This window comes from Nycticebus coucang, chromosome 17, assembly GCF_027406575.1.
Source record: "Nycticebus coucang isolate mNycCou1 chromosome 17, mNycCou1.pri, whole genome shotgun sequence".
Lineage (NCBI taxonomy): Eukaryota > Metazoa > Chordata > Mammalia > Primates > Lorisidae > Nycticebus > Nycticebus coucang.
In genome coordinates this window covers 50124328-50138777 of record NC_069796.1, presented here as the reverse complement: position 1 = coordinate 50138777, position 14450 = coordinate 50124328, and the positions used below count along the sequence as shown (strand labels likewise).

Sequence of the window (14450 nt, the reverse complement as noted above, 5' to 3'; positions counted from 1 at the left end):
TGGTAGGCAACCTGTAGTCCCAGGTACTTGGGAGGCTGAGGCAAAAGGATCTCTTGAGCTCAAGAGTTTTTTTTTGTTTGTTTTTGTTTTTTGTTTTTTTTGAGCTCAAGAGTTTGAGGTTGCTGGGAGTTATGACGCCAGAGCACTCTACCAAGGGTGACAAAGTGAAACTGTCTCTCAAAAAAAAAAAAAAAAAAATTAGCCAGGCATGGCGGCTCACACCTGTAGCCCCATCTGAGCATACAAACTGACCAGAAGGGCCTCCCCTCTACAGTCCCTGAGGGGACGGGCCCACCGGTCTCCCCATGGAAAACAGCATAGTTAAGTTTCATTCAAAAACTTTCTGTTTTACTTCACAGACTTCAGGATAACCCTCTCGCTACATGTACAATACTTTCCACACAGAAAAGAAAATTAAAAGTCCTGGTCCCTAATAAAAAAGTACCCAGTATTGGGCGGCACCTGTGGCTCACTGAGTAGGGCGCTGGCCCCATTTACTGAGGGTGGCGGGTTCAAACTTGGCCCTGGCCAAACTGCATTAAAAAAAAAAGTACCCAGTATCAGAGAAGGCAAGAAACATGCAAAACAAGAAATGGAGTGCTACTCTATCCTGTGACAGAGGAGACTTGACTGGGACAGGGTAGGTGCCAGGCAGGTAGGTGACCTCTGCCCCTTCTGCAAAACATTAAGTCTCTGTGGCCAGATGTGATCAGAAAAACCAGAGCTGGGAGTCCTAGGAGATACTGGGGAACATGGCAGCGGTTAGGAGTGCAGGCGCTGGAGCTGGCTGGACAAACTGAGCAAAGTCAATCTCAGCTTCACCCCTGCTTAGCTGGGCTTGGGCAAGCCCCCTGGCCTCAGTGCCTATCTGTAAAAACCTCACAGGGTTATGGTGAGAATAAGTCATACAGTAAAGCACTCAGCACAGAGTAAGAACTTGGCCTAAATAATAAAATGCTTAATAAATCTTGGGCTGCATTACTAATGTGACCATTAGGGGTAGGCAGATTGAATGAGTCCAGAAATAGCCTCTTGGTCAGATGACACACAAAAAGGTTTTATTTGTTAATGCGGAAGACCAGACAGGATTGTGTGTTAAACCCCTAATAAGTCTAGCTATCCATGTCAAAATATACGGAAGCAGTTCAACTTTAGAGGTGCACACCTGCCATGGCAATGAACACAAGACGTAGACTCAGTGCCTACAGTCACTTCACATCCAGTCCTCTTGTTTACTGTGACACAGTTCAGAGACAGAAACGTTGCCCCCATACTCAAGGGGCACTCTGTGCCTGCAGAGTGCAGACAAGACCTCTAAACACAGTGGTTTTCAACCTTCCTAATGCCACAGCCCTTTAATACAGTTCCTGTGGGTCGTAACACACAGGTTGAGAACCGCTGTCTTAGCATGATCATGGGAAAGAGTAATCTGTGGAATTTTTTTTTAAAAACTCTATAGAAAGTTAAGGAAAATTCCCTACTAGTCTCAGCAACAGTTTTATCCCACGTGGGTGTTGAATTATATTGAAGGCTTTTTCCTTTTTACACCTAATAAAATAAACATATGGGTTTTCTCCTCCTTACTTGTTAAGTACTGTATTTCCTAATGTTGAAACAAATTTGCTTTCTTATGATAAACTTGGTCATGATCCATTACCTTATTCAGGACTTTGGCATCTATATTCATTAGTCCAATCTACCCCAACTTCTCCTGTTGTAGTAAATGTCTAGTTTTGTCTTCAAGTTATATGTCCTTATTCAATGAATTGGGGAAATATACTTTTGCGATTCTTCTATGACTAGAATCATATATTTCTTGGATATTTGTTATAAGTAATCCAGGAAGCCATCTTTATTTGGTTGTTACCTTTGTGTGAAAATTTTTTAGTTCAAAACCTGAGTCAGCTCAGGTCATTCTTTTCCTCCAACCCCATTTCACTCTGTGTAAGTCTTTAAAATGGCCCAAGTGACCCACGCAAGTGTCCAGTCTCCCTATAGCCTCTGGAACTACACATCTTCCCACCCCCACACTCCAGCCATACGGTCTTTCTTCTGCTCCTTAGTCATACCCAGCAAGCCTGCCTCAGACCCTGTTCTTGCTGCTCCCTCTGTTGGAACGTTCCTCCTCAAAGCTAAATGGGTTCCAGCTCTTTACTCAAACGACACCATGTGTGAGGTCTTTCCTGACTGCGCTCTAGAAAATAGGAATCCCCTTTTCTACCACACTGCTCTCTTCTCCTTACCCAACTTCACAGCACTCATTACTACATGACAAATATTTGTTTCTTATCTCCCTAAACCAGAATGTGAGTTCCACAAGAAAAGAAACTTTGAGGTTTTTTACTGGTATCTCCCAGGTATCTAAAAAGTACATGCGTTGAATGAGTAACTGAGTAAGCGCAAATGCTTGTATGATCAGCTAGCTATTCTTACATGAAACCCTGGGCTATGGAAAAAGCCACTTGCCTTACCTGGGTAGTACTAGAGCTATCTATCCCTGGGACATCATGCAAGAAGGTGGCTGCCCCAATGAGATGAGAGTTCTGAAGGTCATCCACAGTGGCTAAGAGACACTCACCTCCACACTTTTCAGGGCCAGCACATTCTCTTCACTCCTCTGAGCCATTTCTACTTTGGGGGCCACACCACAGATACCACAGATCATGTCATTATAATCTCGGACAGTGAGGCACTCAAAAGCCCAATAGCCATTGCACAGAAGCTCCTGCAGCTGATTCAGCTCCTCTGAGGTCAGAGTCTTCTCTGCAAAGAGAGGAAGAGTACTGAGGAGGTCAAAGAAAATGACCCTCAAGCCACTAGGGATGAGGCAGTGGCCCATGAGAACAGCCATTCTGAATCATGACTGACTTTCCCCTAAAAACACCCAAGACGACTAACTACTCTGAAGTCTGGGCACCCAGCCTTCCAGTGCTCAGGTGGCAGCTGAAAGGGTAATCCCATCCACAGTGATAGCTGCCTTAATCTAAGCATCTACTAGGTGCTGTGCTGAGAGTATTGAACACTTCAATTCTCACAAAATTCTCTTTATAAATCAGAAGCTATTACTAGTCCCATTTTAAACTGGACAAAATAGAAGCGCAGAGAATAACTTGCTTAAAATCACACTGCCACTAACTTACTCATGCCTGCATGGCTCTAGTACCCTTTGCTCTGCTCCATCTGTCCTCACATCAGGCATGGTAAAGAGGGAGCTGAATTCTGTAGACATGGAGTGGGAAAAACATGAACAGAAGTAAAGAGGGCAATGGGAAAAAATTTCTAGACAGTAAGGAGGCAGGGTCCCACCCTCAGGTCTTAGCATGAAACTGGGGACTGGTAGCAGACATTCAGGAAGCTATGGATTCAGAATGAACCTGACACATAGTGGGGCCAAGACACGCCCAAACAATATGCTTCTAAAGTCAGGTATAATCTCTCACTATGAGTGCCATGATGCATAGAAAGACTCATACTTTCCAAAGTTACTTTATCATTTGTAAAAATTCAAAAGGAAGAGTTCATTAGGAAGTCAAGAATATCTCTTTTTCAAAATATCAGACTAATTCATCCGAAGTCCATCACAGAAAATTCTCATGAAGCTTAGGCCTAACCTTGGGAAGCAGAGGAAGACAATCTTTACCTGTCTGCTCCTGCACTGACTTCAGAACAACACTGACAGACACCCTGGGGTCCTCTCCCAGCTTGATCTGGTTTCGGATTGCAAAGAGCAAGTCCAAGCTTACTAGCAGCTTGTTTCCCACATTAAAGAGACCTGTAGGTTAAAAGAGGCAACAAGGTAATTCATGTAACACCATATGCAATGGCAAAAATAGAAAACAAACTAACCAGGCGGTGGTGCACACCTATAGTCCCAGTTACGTGGGAGGATTACTTGAGCCCAAGAGTTCAAGACCAGCCTGGGAACTGTACCAAGACCCTGTCTCTTAAAAAACAAACTCAATGCCCATCAACAAAGGTACAGTTAATTATATCATGCTGCATTCATAAAAAATAAAAGTAATCATTAAAAAAAGAATAAAGTACTTGCTAAATTGGCCCAAGTAGTTAAAAAAAAATAGATATAAGTGTTCTGACACAGTTGTCCATAATACATAAATGAAAAAAGGAATAAAATATGTAAAGTACATTTCTTCCCCTTCCCCCAATAAAAAGAGAAACATTTCTCCAATACCCAGTTCAGTCCTCTTTCTCTATACCTCATATAGTTGTACCTGGAACCACCAAGAGCATCTTTTAGACCAGGAGTGGGTAAGAGATATAATAAAAGCTATAAAATCACCCCTACACCAAATCCTGGAATTAAAAAAAAAAAAAAAAAAAAAAAAATCAAAGGAATAATTGTATGTACTAAAGATAGGGTCTTGCTCTGTTGTCCAGGATGGAGTGCAGCAGTGCAATCACAGCTCACTGTAGTCTCTCCTGGACTCAAGTAGTCCTCCTGCCTCAGTCTCCCACAAAACTATGACTACAGGTGCACCACCACACCCAGCTAATTTTTCTTATTTATTTATTTTTTGAAGATAGAGTCTCATTATGTTGCCCAGGCTAAGAATTTAAATGCAATCAGTTTAAGACAGATAAAAGAGAATGAGTTTACATTTGCACAAAATATAATGCATAAATCTGCACAAAAGCAAATTTTAGAATATGTGTTCCTAGAAGAGTACAAAGGAGTGCAAAGGCTGCAACCATTAAGGGAGATTAAAGCTTAATAAAAAGTTTCAATAAAAATTAAATTAATAAAAAGTAAAAACATCTTGGTGTCCCTAAAATCACCTTATAGAAATTTAAAAGACAACTGATACATTGAGAGAAAACTGTCAACTAAAAAGCCCCAAGAATGGAAATGTTCACAATAGAGAAAACACCCACTAAGGACCACAAATAACAATGCTAATGATAATTAAATAAATGTAACAAATTAATAAATGATATAAATTTTTACCTATCAAATTGACAAACTTTAAAAAACTATAATACTGAGGAATTCTGGGAAGATGGCTGATTAGTAGCAACCCTCGGCAGAGGTTCCTGACCAGAGGGAGAAAAACTGGACAGAATCGAATTCTATGAAGCCAAAGGTGGGGAGCTAAGCCAAGAAAGAAGTTCTGAAAGCTGTGATTCCAAGGAAGAGCATTCAAGAAAACAAATTTCAGATACAAAGCCTATCGACTAGAGGATAGGAAACCCCTGCCCCAAGCAGGAGGCCCGCTGCAGGCTCTCAGTGAGCAAGCAGGCAACAAAAGACCTCTCATTTTACCTCACTGGAGAGAGCCTCTAAACACCAGGTCTCTTTCTCCAGGGAAGTCCCACTTATGAACCTAGATACCATGCTGCCAGGCATAAAACTGAACAAATATTTCCCCCCACAATTCCAAACTCCCAGTCCACCCTTCCCCACTCGCACGGCAGTCTGAAGTTCTTTCCCCTGCAGAGCGCAGAGTGTTTGGTCTTTTCCTGAGAGATCTGGGCATAGTGTGGATGAAATCAGGATGAAATCTGTGACTAGTGGGGAATAGAGGGTGTGGGAAGAAAGGGACACTCAGCAAGAGGATCAGCAGTCCCCTGGTTATGACTTTGCCCTGCCAGTGGTGGTGTTGACCCCGGGGCTGTTTGGTGGGAGGGGGTGCAGAACCCCCAGCTCTGACCACGCCACCAAGCAGTAGAGTGGTTGCCTGATGTGTACTGAATTTGGTGGGCAGGATGGTCCACGGCTCAAACTGGACCTGCAAGCAGAGGCTTAGTGGGTGTGATCCCTGAATCCAACAGAGCCAGCAAGCCTCTGGGTGTGGACTGAGACCTGTGGGCGGGGACGTGGTCCCCTAACTCCAACTGGGCTGGTGAGCAGAGGCTTGCTGCGTATGGACTGAGACTGGTGGGTGGGGGCTTGGTCTCCTGATTCCAACTGGGCAGGCACGGAGAAGCAGACACCAGTGTGAACTGAGTCTGGTGAATGGGTGCATGGACGAGAGACTCCAATTGTGCTATTGGAGACCTTTGGATCCCTCTGTTGAGCAGGATTTGTACTGCCTGAGACAATGTGATTGGAACTCATGTCTGGGACTATCTACCCGGGGACACCCTGAGGTTGACTTTCTAAGTTCTACAGCAGAAGAGAATTGAAGGGCTGGGGCGGGGCACTGCAGCTGTCTGTAACTCTCCACGGCCGAGATTTAAACCTAATACTGTGGCTTCTTAGGATAGAATAGAGGTTGGCTGATTGCAAAGTGGAGCCAGCTTGTGCTATCTCACCAAGTAGGTCCTCAGACTCTCTGGCTAAAACTCTGAAAGGGGCCTTTGTAAGGGCTGTAGGGGATAAGCCACAAATTACAAAGCCTAGTGCTTTGGTTAGGGGCTGATTATCTCTGCTACCTGGGAACCCCAATTCAATCTCACCCTACCACTTCTAATAACCAAACATGGTTATGGTAGAAAATAAACATGGTGAGGAAACAACAGAAGAACTCTGGCAACATGAATAACCAGAGTAGATCAACCACTCCCCCCCCTCCAGGACTGACAAAGCAGATACAATTGAGGATGCCATGCATAGACAAATGGCTGAAATGTCAGAAACTGAATTCAGAATATGGATGGCAAATAAGATGAATAGAATGAAAGAAAAGTTAGAAATTGAAATCCGAAGAGTAGTTCTCAAGTTATCTCAAGAAATTAATAAATTCAAAGACAAAGTCAACAAAGATATGGACACAATAAAAAAGATAGCAGAGCTCAAGGAAATGAAAAACTTATTTGAGGAGCTCCAAAATACAGTAGAATCCCTCATTAATAGAGCCGACCAGGCAGAAGAATCTCTAAAATTGAAGACAAAGTTTTCCCTGAGAGAGTTGTGGGATCACTCCAAAAGATCAAACGTTCGTCTTTTAGGAATTCCCGAAGGAGAGGAGGATGGTCCTAAAGGTCCAGATGCTCTACTCAAAGAGACTATGGAGGAGAATTTCCCAAGCATTGCAAGAGATACAGAAATTCAGATAGTAGACAGTTTCAGAACCCCAGCAAGACTCAATCCAAATAAAGCATCTCCTAGACACATTGTGATTAGCTTTGTCAAAGTTAAGATGAAGGAGAAAATTCTACAAGCAGCCAGACGTAAGAAAGGCATTACCTACAACAGGAGAAATATCAGAGTGGCTGCAGATCTCTCAGCTGAACGTTTCAAGCCAGAAGAGGATGGTCGTTGACCTTCAATCTCCTAAAACAAAACAACTTTCAGCCCAGGATCCTGTGTCCAGCTAAACTGAGTTTCATTTGTGATGGAGAAATCAAATACTTTAATGACATATACATGTTGAAGAAATTTGCAATAACTAAACCTACCACCACAGTAAACTCACTCATAAATTTTTGAATAAAACCCAACTTCTACAGTGGTGAAAAGATTAAAAATGTCCACTAGACATCCAAAAAAAAAAAAGAAAAGAAAACACCCAAAACACTACCAGGCTTAATTAATTCTCTCAATTAATGTGAATGGTTTAAACTGTCTTCTAAAGAGGCTCGGGCTGACTGACTGGATACATAAACACAGACCACATATCTGCCGCATTCAAGAATCTCATCTTACCTTAAAGGATAAAAAAAGACTCAGGGTGAAGTGATGGACATCTATAATATAGGCAAATGGAAATCAGAAAAAAGCAGGGGTTGCAATTTTATTTGCAGATACAATTGGCTTTAAAACAACAAAGATAAGGATAAATAAAGATGGTCACTACATATTTGTCAAGGGAAACACCCAACATGAAGAGATTTCGATAATCAACATTTATGCACGCTACCAGAATGCTCCTCAATTCATAAAGCAAACCCTAACGGGTATAAACACCTTGATATCTTCCTGCACTGTAATAGTTAGAGATTTTAACACCCCTTTGACAGTTCTGGATAGATCCTTTGTTTAGATCCTTTTAGAAGAAACTGAATACATCTTAGACTTAAACCTGACCCTAGAGCAAATGGACTTAACAGACCTCTACAGAACATTTCATCGTAATAAAACTGAATATACATTCTTCTCAGCAGTCCATGGACCATCCTCCAAAACTGATCATATCCTAGGACAAAAGTCTAACCTTGGCAAATTTAGAAGAATAGAAACTATTCCTTATATCTTCTCAGACCACCATAGAATAAAAGTTGAACTCAACAGTAACAAAAATCTTCATACTCAAACTAAGTCATGGAAACTAAATAATGTTAGGCTGAATGATAGCTAGGTCAACAGCGAGATTAAGAAGGAAATCACCAAATTTCTGGAACAAAATGATAATGAAGACACAAATTATCAAAACCTATGGGATACTGCAGAGGCAGTTCTAAGAGGGAAATTTATAGCCTTGGAAGCCTTCATCAAGAAAACAAAGAGGGGAAGCCAACAACTTAATGGATCATTTCAAGCAATTGGAAAAGAAGAACATTCCAACCCCAAACCCAGCAAAAGAAGAAACTAAAATTAGTGCAGAATTAAATGAAATTGAAAACAAAAAAATCATTCAGAAGATCAACAAAACAAAAAGTTGGGGTTTTTGGTTTCTTTTTATTTTTTAGACACAGAGTCTCACTTTATTGCCCTCGTTAGAGTGCCGTAGTGTCACATAGCTCACAGCAAACTCCAACTCCTGGGCTTAGGCGATTCTCTTGCCTCAATCTCCTGAGTAGCTGGGACTACAGGTGCCTGCCACAAAGCCCGGCTATTTTTTTGTTGAAGTTTGGCTGGGGCCAGGTTTGAACTCACCACCCTTGGTATATGGGGCCAGCACCCTATCCACTGAACCACAGGCAGTGCCCCCAAAAGTTGGTTTTTTGAAAAGATCAATAAAACCGATCTTTTCTTGGTTAGGTTTGGCCAACCTAACCAGAAACAGAAAATTAAAATCTCTATTAATCATCAATCAGAAACAATGAAGGAGAAATAACAGACACCTCAGAAATTCAAAAAATCCTCAATAATTACTACAAAAAACTCTATTCCCAGAAATACGAAAATCTGAAGGAAATGGACCAATACCTAGAAGCACACCACTTTCCTAGACTCAACCAGGGAAATTAGAAATTAGGAATAGTCCTACATTCATCAAATCACTGAAATAGCATCAACAATATAAAATCTCCCAAAAAAGAAAAGTCCGGGACAGATGCCTTCACATCAGAATGCTATCAAACCTTTACAGAACTAGTACCTATATTATACAACCTTTTCCAAAGCACAGAAGAAGGGAAACTTCCCAATGCATTCCTTGAAGCAAATATCACCCTGATCACCAAACCAGGAAAGGATCCAACAAAGAAAGAAAATTATAAACCAACATCATTAATGAATACTGACGCAAAATATTCAATAAGATCTTAAGCTTGGCGTCCGTTGCACAGTGGTTACAGCACCAGCCACATACACCGAAGCTGGTGGGTTCAAACCTAGCCCAGGCCAGCTAAACAATGACAACTGCAACAAGAAAAAAAAATAGCAGGGTGTTGGAGCAGATGCCTGTATTCCCAGCTACTTGGGAGGCTGAGGCAAGAGAATCACTTAAGCCCAAGAGTTTGAGGTTGCTGTGAGCTGTGATGCCACAGCACTCTACCAAGGGCAACATAGTGAGACTCTGTCTCAAAAAAAAAAAAAAAAAAAAAATCTTAGCAAGCAGAATTCAACAACACATCAAAAAAATTATACACCTTGGGCAATGCCTGTGGCTCAAAGGAGTAGGGCGCCGGCCCCATATGCCGGAGGTGGCGGGTTCAAACCCAGTCCCGGCCAAAAACTGTAAAAAAAAAAAAAAAAATTATACACCTTGACCAAGTTGGTTTTATTCCAGGGTTACAGGTTTGGTTCAACATATGCAAATCTATAAATATAATACATCACATCAATAAAATAAAAAACAAAGACCATACGATTCTCTCAATTGATGCAGAAAAAAGGTTTGATAATATCCAGCATCCTTTCATAATCAGAACGCTTAAGAAAACAGGCATAGAAGGGACGTTTCTCAAACTGATAGAGGCCATCCACAGCAAACCCACAGACAATATCATAGCAAACGGAGTAAAACTGAAAACATTTCTACTCAGATCAGGAACTAGGCAAGTATGCCCACTGTCTCCACTGCTATTCAACATAGTAATGGAAGTCCTAGCCATCTCAATCAAGCAAGAGAAGGTGATCATGGGTATCCAAATAGGGTCAGAGGAGATCAAACTCTCACTCTTCGGTGATATGATCCTATCCCTGGAAAATCCCAGGGACTCAACTACAAAACTCTTAGAAGCAATCAAGGAATACAGAGTGTCTCAGGATACAAAATCAATATTTACAGATCGGTGAGCTTTTATATATGCCAACAATACTCAAGCTAATAGTCAAGAACTTTATTCCTTTTACAGTAGTAGATGAAATATCTAGGAATTTACCTAACAAAGGATGTGAAAGACCTCTATAATGAGAATTATGAAACTCTCAGAAAAGAAATAGCTGAAGATGTTAACATACCATGCTCATGGCTGGGAAGAATCAACATTGTTAAAATGTCCATACTACCCAAAGCAATCTACACATTTAATGCAATCTCTGTTAAAGCACCATTGTCATACTTATTTTTTTATTTTTTTATTTTTAGAGACAGAGTTTCACTTTGTCTGACGCCAGAGTGTTGTGGCATCACAGCTCATAGCAACCTCCAGCTCTGGGGCTCAGGCAATTCTCTTGCCTCAGCCTCCTGAGTAGCTGGGACTACAGGCGCCTGCCACAACACCTGGCTATTTTATTGTTACAGTTTGGCTGGGGCTGGGTTCAAACCTGCCACCCTTGGTTATGGGGCCGGTGCCCTACTCACTAAACCACAGGCGCCACCCGACTGTCATACTTTAAAGTGCTTGAGAAAATAGTGCTTCGTTTTATATGGAATCAGAAAAAAACCTCAAATAGCCAACACATTACACAGAAATAAAAACAAATCAGGTATCACGTTACCAGATCTCAGGCTATACTAGAAATCTATAGTGAGCAAAACAGCATGGTACTGGCACAAAAACAGAGGTAGATTTATGGAACAGAATAGAGCAGGCATCCTCAAACTTTTTAAACAGGGGGCCAATTCACTGTCCCTCAGACCGTTGGAGGGCTGGACTATAGTTAAAAAAAAAACTATGAACAAATTTCTATGCACACTGCACATATCTTATTTTGAAGTAAAAACAAAACGGGAACAAATACAATTCACACAACTTCTTGTGGCCCGCGGGCCGCAGTTTGAGGACGCCTGGAATAGAGAACCAAGAGAAGAACCCAGCTACTTATCGTCATTTGATCTTTGACAAGCCTATCAAAAACATTCGGTGGGGGAAAGACTCCCTATTTAACAGATGGTGCTGGGTGAACTGGCTGGAGACCTGTAGAAGACTGAAACTGGACCCCCACCTTTCACCATTAACAAAAATTGATTCTCACTGAATAAAAGAGTCAAACTTAAGACATGAAACTATAAAAATATTAGAAGAGAGTACAGGGAAAATACTTGAAGAAATTGGCCTGGGAGAATATTTTATGAGGAGGACCCCCCCCCCAAGGCAACTGAACACCAAAAATATATTACTGGGATCTGATCAAACTAAAAAGCTTTTGCATAGCCAAGAGCACAGTAAGTAAAGCAAACAACCTTCAGAATGGGAGAAGATTTTTGCAGGTTATGCTTCTGACAAAGGTCTGATATCTAGAATCCACAGAGAACTCAAACTAATCAATAAGAAAAGAACAAATAACCTCATTTCTTTGTGGGCAAGAGACTTGAACAGAAACTTCTCTGAAGAAGACAGGCGCGTGGCCTACAAGAAAAAATGCTCATCATCTTTAATCATCAAAGAAATGCAATTTAAAACCACTTTGAGATATCATCTAATTCCAGTAAGATTAGCCCATATAACAAAATCCAAAAACTACAGATGTTGGTGTGGATGTGGAAGAAAGGAACAACACTTCTACACTGTTGGTGGGAATGTAAACTAATACAACCTTTTTGGAAAGAAGTTTGGAGAATACTCAAGGAACTAAAAGTAGACCTACCCTTAGATCCTGCAATTCCTCTACTAGTTATATACTCAGATGATCAAAAATCATTTCACAACAAAGACATTTGCACCAGAATGTTTAATGCAGCCCAATTCATAATTGTCAAGACATGGAAACAGCCCAAGTGCCCATCGACCCATGAATGGATTAACAAATCATGACATATGTACACCATGGAATACTATGCAGCCATAAAAAGATGGAGACCTCACATCTTTTATGTTTACCTGGATGGAGCTGGAACATATTCTTCTTAATAAAGTATGTCAAGAATGGGGAAAAAGATATCCAGTATACTCAGAACTACTATGAAAACAATACATAATCACTTACATATTCATACAAATGGTAAAACATAACTACAGTCCAGAACGTAGAAGGGGAGAGGTGATAGAGGGGAGGGTATTTGAGGGGACATCTCCTAATGTATGTGATGCAATAGTACATTTCAAAAATATCAATAAAAGTATTATTGTGATGGACGTGTTAATCAGTGCAATGTAAGCATTTCACATTGTATATCAAATCAGTACACTGAACCCCATAAATGCATCAATGTACACAGTTATGATTTAGTAAAAAAAAAAAAACTATAGTACTAATCTACAAAGCTTCTAGCACTAATAAATGAATTTATCAAGGTTACTGGACACAAAGTCAACAGATAGAACTCAATTATATGTCCACATTAGCAATAAACAGTCAGAAATTGAACCATATCATTCAGCACTGAAAAGATGAAATACTTAAGATATAAATGTAACAAAATATGTGCAAAATCTATGTGCTGAGAATTATAAAAATGGATGAAAGAAATGAAAGACAACCTAATAAAATGGAGAAAGACCATGTTTTGGATCAGAAGAATAAACATTTTTAGGCAAGTCAAATATCCCCAAATTGATGTATAGATTCAACAAAATCCCAGCTAAAATTCTACCAGTATTTTATAGACATTGACAAGATTACTTTAAAAATTTATATGGAAACACAAAAATATTAGAAGTGCCAGAACAACTCTGGAAGAGTAAGTTTGGAAGACTTAAAATTCCTGATTATAAAATTTATATTTCATGCAAAAATTAATTCAAAATGGATTATAGACCTAAATGTGAACCGTAACATTAAAAAACGTTTCCCCTGCCCAGCTCACACATTTACTGGCATTAAACAAAACCCTTCTCTTCCCTGACACTAGAAAGCCATCCCCTCAGAGTCTCAAGACCCTGAAGCAGGGGCCCTCTGCCCCATCACTGCAAAAAACTCAGGGCTTAGCAGAAAAATATGGAATGTTCCATGAGTTCGTGTGTCATCTTTGCACAGAGGTCATGCTAATCATCTCTAAACTGTTTCAATTTTTAGTATATGTTCTGCTGAAATGAGTTTTTTTAATTCCCTTATTTTCATAGGTATTAACATAATATTTTAAAATTTTGTGTCAATAAAGAAGTCTCAAATCTCAAGTGGGAAAACAACACCATTCAATGGACTAAAGATGTGAAGAGATATTTCACCCAAGAAGACATGTAGAAATACATACATCATTAATCACTAGAGTGATAAAAATTAAAATTACAACAAAATCTTGCTCAGTGCCCATAGCTCAGTGGGTAGGATACACTAGGGCTGGCAGGTTGGAACCCAGCCTGGGCCTGCCAAACAATAATGACAACTACAACAACAACAAAAAGCCGGGTGTTGTGATGGGCACCTGTAGTCCCAGCTACTCGGGAGACTGAGGCAAGAGAATCACTTAAGCCCAAGAGTTGGAGTTGCTGGGAGCTATGATGCCATGGCACTCTACCCAGGCTGACATAGTGAGACCCTGTCTCAAAAATAAATAAATAAAATAAAATTAGAAGGAAATCATACTACACATTCTTATTAGAACGCCAGAGACAATACTGAGTGCCGGGATGCAGAGTAAACTGGAACTCTCAGACATTACTGGAGGGAATGCAAAATGGTGCAGCCACTTTCCTAAGGGGTTTGGTTTTGTTATAAAATTAAATATACTCTTACCATACAACCCAGCAATCTGACTCCAAGGTTTTTACCCAAGGAAAATAAAAACATGTACAGAAAAGCCTGTATGTAAATGTTTGCAGCAGCTTTACTTGCAACTGCCAAACACTGGTAGCAAACCAAATATCCTTCAATGAGTAAAGAACAACCAGTGTTGTGTTTATTATTACTGTTGAGTACCTTTGCGTTGTGTGAGTGTACCACTTTAGCTGTGAATATCAAAGGATAATGCTTACTGAAAGACGTCAGACTGAAAAGGCCATATACTACTGTACTTACATGACATTCTGGCAAAGAGAAAACTATACGGATAAAGAAGAGA

The 14450-nt window shown here is 40.4% G+C and overlaps 1 protein-coding gene and 1 non-coding gene across 2 annotated transcripts in view; both read right to left on the bottom strand.

Annotated features, from left to right (window-relative positions):
- Positions 1–14450, bottom strand: part of HMGXB3 (HMG-box containing 3) — a 68674-nt gene that overhangs the window by 7957 nt on the left and 46267 nt on the right. Inside the window, exons 14-15 of the mRNA XM_053565971.1 lie at positions 3641–3772; positions 2579–2763 (exon numbers count right to left, since the gene is read on the bottom strand). Of these exons, the coding sequence (XP_053421946.1) occupies positions 2579–2763; positions 3641–3772 (317 nt within the window). The remainder of the gene's footprint in view (positions 1–2578; positions 2764–3640; positions 3773–14450) is intronic.
- LOC128569388 (U6 spliceosomal RNA) lies at positions 13382–13487 on the bottom strand. The gene has a single exon (XR_008375349.1). It is a non-coding gene; the product is annotated as a U6 spliceosomal RNA (small nuclear RNA).